Source organism: Phasianus colchicus, chromosome 9, assembly GCF_987193195.1.
Source record: "Phasianus colchicus chromosome 9, bPhaCol1.hap1.1, whole genome shotgun sequence".
Taxonomy (NCBI): domain Eukaryota; kingdom Metazoa; phylum Chordata; class Aves; order Galliformes; family Phasianidae; genus Phasianus; species Phasianus colchicus.
In genome coordinates, this window is record NC_143444.1 from 21,804,354 (window position 1) to 21,815,969 (window position 11,616).

Sequence of the window (11,616 nt, forward strand, 5' to 3'; positions counted from 1 at the left end):
ACTTGTATTTCCACTGAGGATGGCTTATATGAAGCACAAAGGGAGGCTTAGCAGTTTAGACTTCCATCAAATAAACTGCATAACTAAAAAGAGAAGATGCCAAGCCTCATACTCTTGTACTTGAAAGTATTGTGTTCCCGCTTGTGGGAACTTGAGATTAGTAAAATTATAAAGGCTTTGCATTAAAAACAGGGAGATAGAATTAATTTTTGCTTAAGCAGGGAAGTGTCAAAAGCCTATTATGGTAATTTTTCAATTTTGTCTTAACTGTTCACACATTTTAAAATAGTTGTACAATTGAGTAGAGACATAATTGATGTGTTGTGGTTTCTTTTTTATTTCTTGTCCTTGGGCCATCATAAAACATAGCTGAGGTGCACTTAGAGGCTTGGGAGAAGTAGGTGTGCTAATTAAGCAGTTGACAGTTTTCATATCGTAGTGAGAAAATTTGCCTAATGGATTGAAATAGTTTTATAAGAGTGGTTCCCCTATTCTAAATTACATCCAAGTACAAAATATTGATATTAGATGAAGAAACTGTAGAAACTGTCATGCTCACTACCATCATGGTCAGCAGCAGCAATAAACATCTGTATGAAAAAACATTACTTTAATAACTTGATTCATTGCCTTTTAATATAAGCATTGATTCTATTAAAGATGCTGAAAATATCAAAGAATGCAGAGCTATTGCACTTATTTTGTTAATCATTATGGAATTTAATTATCAATCTTGTCTGTATCGTAACACCTAATGGTACAGCTAATGGTAGTGACTGTTGAAAAGAGTGTTTTGCAGCTGAAAATCTGCTCTATTGAATTTGTTTTTGCACTCTTTGCATCAGTTGTAGTTTCCATGGAAATAAATAGGAGGCAGTACTTCCAGAGCAGCCTCTGTAGATGAGGCCCTACACAATTCCTCTTCACTCTGCAGCCCAGGCAAGCCAAAAGGTGGAGGAGGGGACCTTGTTAGATCCACGGGCAAAGGGCAAAGTGTTTGTTAAAACGATTGCTTACTCTTGATGGCACTGGATATAAAAATATTGTTAGTGTGTTTTTTGTGGAGGCATTTGCAATTTGAGCCCCAGACTACATTCTGTGCTTTGTTTTACTTGTCACTAAAAATCTGCAGGATCAGAACATTTCTACAGGAAACAGATTACTGAAGTTACAGTAGGTTGTCCAAGATGCAAAATTTAATTTCAGTTTTCTGGTGTCACTTCAGTGCTCTGTAATGCTTCAGTTTCTCACATAACCTTGTATGTTTTTTTTAATCATTACTTTTTTACTGTTTACACATGGAAGTTTCTCTGCTAGACAGTGTTTATTTCAGTGAATAGTAAAATTAACAGTAACAGTTTTCCATTTTTTTCATTCTATCTGCTATATTTCTTCTGAGCATATGCAGGATAAGAAGTAGCTGTTAGAATAAGCTCACATTGGTAAGGACAGAATATGAATGTTATCAATTTTAGCTTGACATATTTTGTAGAGCTGCCTGTGATGGTAGATACTTTGCTGAACATTTTTCCTCAGGTGATGGCACTGTTAGCTCCAAATATATTCACACATTTATCCCACTTAACCATGTAAGCTCAGTGAGGTGTTGGTGGTGGTATTTTGTGTTAAGTTAATTATAGTTTGTTTACCCCTCAGTAGCGTGCTGTGAGGAGCATGGCAGTGTAGCTCACAAGCTCTTGACAGGACTGATGAATGGCTGGAGATAGAGATATTGGCAGGCTGCTCTCTGGTGCTCTGTCTGGAATTGTTTTCCTAAATAATTCAGAGAGTTGAAATTTGATGAAATCATTTCCATTTTAAGAATGAGTGGAAGGGGTAAATGAATGAAGACTCCAGGAATGGGAGAGCTCTGATTATATTGTTGAGCAGATAGGACAGCATCCTTTCTCATTGTTCTCCTAGAAATCCTTTGTGTATGTGTGCAGTTCAGCTTCATGCAGGCAGACACTTCTGTCGTGCTTTAACTGCCCTCAGCTGCTCTGCTCCCAGCAGCCTTTCCCCACATGTTGACTTTTCTCTCTTACGACTCAGAATTCCTGGAGAAACCCAGCTCCAGCGGAGGGACACGTTGTGCTGGAGAGGGATGTCGTGTTTTTAGGAGGATTGCGTGGGAAGAGTTCTGAAAGTCCATCTACAAACAAAGGGCTATCAGACCATTAGTACTTACATGGGACTGAGTGACAGCGTGGCACCAGTAAGGCAGTAACCAGTGGTTACTGGTGGGAGGAAGCTAAAAGGGAACTGGTTTGCTGTTAGATATGAAGATCTGTAGTTTCATCTTTTTAAAGGACTTACCTTTCAGAGCAGTGCTGGTGTTGCACATGCTGCATGTGTTTATCTGTGGGGGTACATGTTCAGCTATACTCATTCATTCTTCCAGAAAGATGGACTGCTGAGCCCCAGGTAGCATCTGACTGATGAACTGGTGTCATGCAAATGATATGGGGGAACAGGAGCACTGAATATTTATGACACCATAAATCTGCCATTCTTTCTCAATGGCAGCTGCCAACAAAAACTCTTTACAGGAATGAATCTGCTCTCAGGGTCTCTTTGTTCTTTGACACATCAGTGTAACATAAATGGCTTTCTGGTGTAGGTCTAATTATGTGCAACCAGTAGGTAAGTTCCTGTATTGCTTTCATGTTTTATGATTTGTTGTCAAGGTTGTATAGCAGCTAGAACTGCCAAAAGTTTTGAGTTGATATATCAGAATAGTTTGTACTCCTTTTGCTTTTTTTTTTTTTTTTTCCTTCTGCTCACAGGGAGAGTATATGCAACATAAACTTGGGTGAGAATACTTGTCTGGCACAGAAGTGCAAAAGCACTGCAGACAACAATTGCTTTTAAAAGCAGGGTGGTGATGGGTTTATCAGCAGCTGTGGTACCCTGATTTCTCACTGAAAATGAAAACGTGTGGCAGTAGAAACACATCTGTGTTCGATCTTGCTGATATAAATGTGGGGCAGTGTTTGCCTCAGTCCTTCTTCTCCTATCCATTTTTTTCTCATGCCTTCCTCATAACTATAATGCAGTTTTGAGTTGTGCAAGCCACAGCTAGAAAAACCTGCACAGGTATAATGTCACACAGAGCTCAGGGCAAAGGAGAACTTTCAAAATTGTAGTTGTAGAGATCCCAGAGACATTTAAAAAATGAGCAGTGAAAAGTACGCTAATAGAGAATATTGATTTGGATTCCAGTTTCTTTAAATGTAGCTGTTAAGATGTTTGATTAGATTTTGGACTCAGTATGACATATTGAGTATAAGATCTAATGTTGTCTAACATCTGTTGTTAATATTGCCTGCCACCTGGAAATGAATGAAGAGTTACTCGTGGGATATCCAGGAAAAAAAAGCGTGGTTAGAACCGTCACTGCTACTTTGAAAGGAGTAGTTCAGTAATTTATGAACATCATGGTTTCTCCACATAAACAGATAAAACTTCATTTGAATGTGAGTGATCAAAATTCTGCTTCATAATGGAAGTTTTGAGGCATGCAATTAATTTTATGAGATTAAGGAGGAAAAAAAAACACCTTCAGAGCCCATTGATTTACAGGTACTTAGAAGGGTTCACCCTGAGGCGGTGACACCATGGGAAATCCATGTGCGGCTCCCCGACAGGAGGCAGGGGTGCCCAGTGTGCATCTTCCAGATGGGGACAGGATGAGGCCTCTTCTCCATAGAGCTGGGCTATTGGTTCTGGTTCTGCTCCCACTGGCTTTGAGTTGCTGTAGCAACAACATCTGCCCTATAGAAGACTTTGAGATAAAGCTTCTCTAGGGGAAAGTGGGCAGTGTATGCTGCTCCAAAAATAGAGTTGTGAGAGTGGGTCGGCACGCTTTTCACCTTTCTAGCAAATATAAATACAAGATAACTTCACCCCATGAGCAGCCTCTACAGACCCTTTTCACAACTTTTGTTCTTTTGCAACAGCCTTTTCTGTCTGCTTAACCCAACATTTGGGTTGCAGCAGGTGAGTCACTTTTACATCTGATCATTTTTGGAGGTCCTGGCCATGGAGCTGCAGCCAACTAGTGCACAATCCCTAGTTTCTCACCTCCAGTCAAGAAAGTTTATCACCATGTGCTGAATGTCTTTAGTCTTCTTGTTGCTAATAATCTTCTTGTTTAAATTAATTACAAACATTTTTGAGAAAGATGCTTCTTGAAGTAATGGTGGCCAACTTTTAATATCAAGTCTGTCTAATTACTCTGCTTATCTTCTATTTTTGCATGTTTCAGTTGGCATGAAGCTCAGTGTTTGCAAATCTATTTCATATATCTGATCTGGATTTAAGTGCTCTTTTATGAAAATTATGATCATGGCTTCCTAGAAGTATATGAATGAATATGAATTTAAATATAATTTGCTTAGTAGATCTTAAATAGATGTGATTTTATATATATATATATTTATAGTTTTTCTTCATCTCCATCCTTCAGTGTATGTATACTTCTAAGTGTCACAATGACACTCGTAACTGAGCAGGTAAGAGCTCAGCCCTCTTACTTCAGCAGAGTTAAGAGTTCTGCAGTGCTAGTCTGCCAGATGTGAATCGTTACAGCTGCCAGTGCAGAGCTGTGTTTGTTGGCTTTGGTTGTATCAAATCACACATCTTGGTTTGGAGGGCCCTTTAGCACAATCCCTGTTTGCCAGGCATCGTTCGTAGGAGCGCTAGCTTGTCTGGAATTGAGCTGCACTGGGTCTCAGGTGCTGGGAAGGCTCCCTTTGATTAGAAGAAGTATATTATGTATTGTGTCAGAGGTGGGAAGATTAATGAATAACTGTTAAACCACTGAAAGCACTTTAAAGTGCTATATAATGCTGAGAGATAACACTGAAAGTAGAAAATAGTAAGTGAGCAGCCATTTTTGAAGTAGAGAATCATTTCTAATAAGCCCTACAGATTACATATTTTAGAAGGAAATGAAAAACTAAAGCTATTATAACAGTATTTGTTTTATGGTGACTGTAAAATTTTCAAAGTACATATTTAAAATGCAGATGTTGGTAATGACATATTAATTTACTTTAGTTGCTGCTTTTGTTTTCCTCATGTTGTCCATGAGTTTTTGTTGAGGAATGAACTTTCCTCAACATTTTATTAACACTGGAGATATCAGTAATCACGGCACTGTGGTTAATAAATACAAACTAGGAGATTAGACAAAAGGGTTTTAAATTATTTTGCAGATTTACAGGAACTGCTTGTGTTGGAGTTCTCTTATGACTTTAATCTTGCTGTGGGCACAAAAGAGGATTAAACTATTACTAGATGGCTGGAATTATTTGATTTCCCACTGTGGGGACCAGAAATCAAAACGGTAACCAATAAATTAGAAGTGCATACTTAAACAAAAAGCTCTGAGGATATGTTTTGTGCTGTGATTTAATTGTGATGCATGTAAATTTGTTCTGAAATTAAACTTTGTTGTCTGTTTTCCTACAAGAATTACAACGATTATGTGGTCTGAAATTTTAAATTGCAAGTAAACCTGAATTTGTATGGAGCGTCTCTGAGAAATACATAAAGGGCTCCTGACATGGTGTGCTGGGTGGCCAGCAGGGACAGGGAGATGATTGTTCCCTCTACTCTGCTCTTGTGAGGCCCATCTGGAGTACTGCGTCCAAGTCTGGAGCCCCCAGTACAAAAAAGACAGGGAGCTGTTGGACAGGGTCCAGAGGAGGCCATGAAGATGATCAGGGGACTGGAGCACCTCCCCTATGCAGACAGGCTGAGGGAGCTGGGCTTGTTCAGCCTGGAGAAAAGAAGGCTGCGGGGTGACCTCAGTGCAGCCTTTCAGTACCTACAGGGAGCCTACAGACAGGAGGGGAATCAACTCTTTGAAAGGGTTGATAACTGCAGGACGAGGGGAAATGGTTTTAAGTTGAAGGAGGGAAGATTTAGGTTGGATGTCTGGGGAAAGTTCTTTACAGACAGTGGTGAGGTGCTGGAACAGGCTGCCCAGAGAGGCTGTGGGTGCCCTGTCCATCCCTGGAAGTGTTCAAGGCCAGATTGGATGGGGCCCTGGGCAGCCTGGTCTAGCATTAAATGGTGGCCCTGCATGTGGCAGGGGGGTTGGAGATTCATGATCCTTGAGGTCCCTTCCAACCCTGGCCATTCTGTGATTCTGTGAATTTGGCTCCTCCATATCCTTTGGCCTGAGATCAGTACTTTTCCTGAGTTGAGAAGCAGGTGAACTGTTTCAGCCATAGGTCTGAGGTCAGCCTTGGATTTCAAAGACCTCTTTTTTTTTTCTTCAGATTTCGGTAATGGTCTTTAACACAGCCCATAACATAAAATTAGGTATCTTGATTTTAGTATTGTAATGTGAAAGAAATAGAAATATTCATTCAAATGGAGAATGACTTTTAAATCTGCACCCTAAAATACGTAGCATTTACCCCAATGATCTGATAATGATGCAGGACACTGCACTGGCAAGCAGCACACGTGATTTATTTCCCGCTACTGCCTGCTGACCTCCAAGACTGATAGAGGTGGAGAAATCTACAGAGAGAGATGCACAGAGCTTCCCCTAGTAGCTGCTGCTCCTGCCAGAAAGCCCCAGGATCCGAGATGGTGTTTTATATCACCTGTGCTGCAATAAATAGACCAAAACTGGGCTTAGGACACTTTGAAACTCCACTTTCTCTCTTGAAGCCCCATACAGAACAAGCTGTTGGTATAGACAGAAGCGTTGGCCTGTCCTTTTCTTGTCTGGGAATGACTGCATTCCTAGCTGTAATACTGCTATGTTTGTACCATGTGCATTGCTTTATCTACTGCTGCCATCCAAATATGAGCTCTGAGCTTAACTTTTCTATACCAGTATTTTACTGGACACTGATACAAAGTTGAGTTCTGCTGGAAGTGAACTGTAGGGTTAAATCATAATGGTATTTATCAAAGTGTTTTCCATGTGGTGTTTTAAATCTTATTTCTGTTCTGATCTAACATTATAAATTTAAACCATTCTTAATTTAATTACTACTTCAGCTTTAATACTTTTTATTTCTTAAATAAAACTAATTTTTAATTGCAATAGCAAGTACTGTATGTTTTACAAAACACTTTCAATGAAAATCTTGGATACTTTTCACTATGGTCCCTGTAGACCCATCCAGTTTGAAAATACGCTGTTTTATCCTCTCCTTAATTACAGTACTTGGAGCAACTTTCTGTTAACTGTTTCTTAAGTTCCCAGAATAATGAGTCTACCAGAACTAAAGAGAGTGCAGCAGAAAACTGTTCACAGGAGGAAGCTTGCTGTTGCTTAGCTACCTATCTTCTTAATTTGGAATCTCCAGCAATTCAATAACAACTGGCCCTTAAGCTGCTGAATGTATTTGTTCGTGACGCATTGTGCCATTTCTGTGTGCATTTCACCTGTGTGTTACAGCTATTATTGTGGGGAGGAAGGGGGTGTTTATAATGGGGTTGTATTGTAGCAGAAATCACAAAAGCTAAATATAAGCAGTCCTTAGTAAAGTTCATATGTGGGTACTGCTACACTGAAATTCAGAATAATCTGAGCCAACACTGCTCGAGAGAAGTCCCAAATAAGAGAAAGTTATGCAGAAATTTGAAGCAGTGAAACCTGCAGTCTTCTAGTAATACACATTCTCACATCAGTTTGGGCATAGTAAAGGTACATAATTAGTTGCAAATTAAAGTACTGAAACACTTAATATTTTTTTGTCCATTTAGCATTTTATTGCAAGTGAGAAAATGCCTGACTTTCAAAAATTGCCTTTCAGAGAAATTTGCTAGAATAAGATGCTGAATTAGGCCATGTTCATATGTTAAATATTGATTTATGATTGTAATTTAAGAATCTAGAAGAAACCTTGTATTCACTTACGCTTTCTAATTCATGCATAGTGACAGTTTATCTAGGGATTGCTTATGGCCGCAGTACTGATATTCCTCCAGCTCTTGCAGGTATGCTTTAATGGTTTAGTATGAATCTGTGTAACCCCTTTTCAGGTATTCATAAGGTTTTGATGTCTGCATGTTGCCAATGGAAAACACTGGCATATTTCAGTATAATTTTTTGCTCAATTAACTTCGCTATTGACTTACAGATGTACAACAGAGTTGCATTTCTTTGCCCTTTTATTGTGGTTAAGTATTTACATGCAATTACCAGTCTTCAGTTAGCAGTCTGTAAAAACTTTTTTGTTCAGATAATTTATTTTTAAGATGACCAAGCTCTTGTATAGCTTCAGATGCTTCCTGGGGTACTTTCATGTTTTAAACAGTAACATATCCTTCATGATTTAGCCCTGCATCACATGGCTTTAAGCTGATTATTTCTATGCCCTTGATGTCCCTGTGTAGAGACATGACTGCACTAGCCTTTGTTTCCTTGTGGAATTTCCTGGAGCAGCCTTCAGCACATGGTGTGACAGAATGTAAAACCATACCCATAGATCACCTTATAAATATTTATTCATATAAATTCTTTAAAGAAATTAAATTACGTGATCTATACAAAATAGGAGAGAGAGGCTTTTAGTGTCACTGACTGCAAATTGAAGTCATTTGTCTAGAAGGGTCAGGTGCCACTTTGTGGTAAGGAATTTGTCTGAGATCCAAGAAGGGGAAGATTGATAGTACAAAGAGATTGATGAAACGGGCACTGCAATATGCATATGAAGTTATGGGTTAATTAGGAGGATTTAAACAAGAAAGTTCCTCTGTGTGGAGAAGTGTCGTGTGCTGTTACCTGCAGAAGTGAGGTGTGCTGGCAGCCTGTTTGAACATTCAGAGTTGATTTCCTGAGATCTCTGTGTGGGGATGCGTGGCTGTGAATAGCAGTGAGGTGGCAGAGTAGCAGTAGCGCATTTGCTGCAGGTGATGAGTGCTTCTTAGGAAACAGTGTATGTTGTCTTTGCTTATAACCTTAGGTTTGTTGTTACAAATGTAAATTATAATGCCTGTTTCAGAGGAAATGAGATCTCGAATATTTCTGGGTATCAGCTCCTTCAGGTGCCTGAGGAGACAAGGCCACTTGTGCCACTTGCTAAGTGCAAGCACGGTACTTAAGCAAAAATCTTAACGTTACATCTATGGAGCTTAGCAGATGGAAGCTGAGCAATACACAAACGTTGTTTTCTTCTTGGTAGAAGAGATGTTTTGAAAGAACAGATGCTGCAAAATGCTCCTTATTGCCTTCAAGTTCACCAGCCACCTGGTATGTTTACTGGAGACCGACAAGGCAAGCTTCTGTAAGCAAATTTGTGCAGAAATTGAAGCAGTACCAGCTCTTGTAAGCTATTCACATTGCTGGAAGAGGATTTTGAATTTGACTTAAAGGTGATGAAACCAAAATACGCTGTGTGCCCCTTGTGCCTCTTTCTGTTTAAGGATGGGAATAGTGCAAATCTTTCAGCAAGGCAGAGTAAAATAACTCAGCACTCACTTCAGTATTTATTATTGTAAATCATCTCTGTCTGCATAGAAGATGTGTAAAGCATAGCTGCTGAGGGCAAGAGTTGACATAGGCATGACAGGCTGAATTATACCTCTAAATACCATAATTCTGATACTTTTGTCACGATATTTTTGACTAAAATTTTGCATTCATATGGATTCACCTGAGACTTAGAGAGGCAGATCTTGGGGCATGCAGCAGCAGCTCTTATCTTCTGCAATCCATTTCTCATAGTATGTGGAATATCTGAAACTTTCACAAATATGAGAAGAGGACGAAGGAGACAGACGAGTTTTATCTTGCCTTACTGTTAAGTGTGTGATAGAAAAAAGAAAAAAGCAGACTGCAGTGTATTGCTTTTTACCAAAGATGAAAAAATTGTTGAAGGGACAGGTATTTGAATTGCAGAATATATTTCTCCATTAGGGAAAAGCAGTTAGACTCAATGAGGCCTCTGGGAAATGTGACTGACATTAAAAACAATCCTATTTTGTGTTATGATACTCCTTTAATAATGAATCTGAGCTTTTTATGTGTTTAGGTATGTTTATTTAAATAACTGTGTACAGAAGGAGCTGTAGAAAACATTCAAGGTAATGGAAAAACAACACCTCTTCTCTCATATTTTCAATTCCTGGAACTGTTTTTCATACTTGCAACATTCTTCTCTTATATTAACATGAGACCAGATAGGAGAAGTTCTGTCCGAACAAATGAGTTTGGACGTGTCCTACCACACTGATACCATCAGTATCACCATCAAAGTGTGTCTCAGACACAGTTCTGGTGGCTTTCTGTGGTGCTTTGTCTCCCTGCCTGAGCATCAGCTTGCTTCCCATCAACATTTACACCATGTCAAGAAGATGCTTCTTCATGAAGAAATACAGCTTGTGTTTTTCTCTGCAGCCAGGGTTTTATTTTTTTTCAGTTGATGAAGCACAGTGCCTGTTTCAAATGAAGATGAAAATACTAATTGTGTTTCTCTTTTTGTTTTTTTCTTTCTTTCTTTTTCTTTTTTTTTTTCCAGAAACCAAAACCAAAGGACTGGCATCCTCCTGGAGGATTTATTCTAGGACTGTGGGCACTGATTATCATGGTTTTCTTCAAGACATATGGAATCAAACACATGAAGCACATCTTCTGAATTTGAGCAAGATGATTGCATTGACTGCTACTTTGGAGTCACTGGTGTCATCTGAGTTCTCTTTATGTATATTATGATTGTAGTGAAAAACAGAGTTGGCATCTCACTTCTAAGTGTTCTTTTGACATCATGTCTTCTCCCCTTTTTCTGAAGTCTAACGAATGGTTATTATACTAGACAAATCTTTTTTTTTTTTTCCTTTTTTTTTTTTTTCCTTTTTTTTTTTTTCTATGCTTTCTTTTTGACCATCTTCTCTTTCTGGTTAAATTTAAAAAAAGAAGGTGAACCTAGACATCTTAGCAGACTTTCTGAGGTAATAATCTAGAAAAATATATATTTTTTCCTGCTCTGTTAAATACAACCCTTAGGTCAGTCCTTGTACCCTAGGCGAGTTTGGATTTAGGATTCTGAGCTGGTACAAGTAAAACAAAAATATGATTACCTCACTGAATCTACTTAAAAGAAATGCCAAAAAGAGTGAAACTGTGAGAACACCGTGTCCACCAAGAGCATGTCATAGATGTCATCTTTTTATTCCATGTGACCTGGATTTGGACGTTTCGGGGTTTTCAGTGCACTGGATTTTTGCATAAAGCAAAACTGACTCTAAGATCAGGATGAAAAATGTTATAAATGGTATTCTTGTATTCAGTAATTTCTGAGCGCTTGGAAGATGAGATTTATAATTTAGGTTTTGTAAATTCCGTTCAGGCATATTGATTTGTTCTTCTTGGACATGTAATGATGAATGCATGCTAACTGTGTTTTGGCCGGGTAATACACAGATACTAATAAAGAGAAGAGCAAATTTCTGCATGTATAAAAACAGTAAGTACCAAGTAGGTGATGCTCTTGCAGTATGCATTTGAAATCTGTTCTCTCCCCTAATCATAATAAAGCTGATGCATACGTGGTTTAAAGTTCCTAGGTGTTATCTGTAAACACACTATATCAAAGCCAATAGTGTTATCTTAGAATAGGGTGTTGAGCATTTTCCTGTTGCATA

General features: G+C 38.7%; 1 protein-coding gene across 3 annotated transcripts in view; it reads left to right on the plus strand.

Moving 5' to 3' along the window:
* PIGK (phosphatidylinositol glycan anchor biosynthesis class K) overlaps positions 1-11,533 on the plus strand; it is an 82,484-nt gene extending 70,951 nt beyond the window's left edge. For all 3 annotated transcript variants that reach the window (XM_090146507.1, XM_031600690.2, XM_031600681.2), the window contains one exon: positions 10,494-11,533. In XM_090146507.1, the coding sequence (XP_090002633.1) occupies positions 10,494-10,610 (117 nt within the window). In that variant the 3' untranslated portion in view covers positions 10,611-11,533. The remainder of the gene's footprint in view (positions 1-10,493) is intronic.
* The last annotated feature ends 83 nt before the right edge of the window (positions 11,534-11,616 follow it).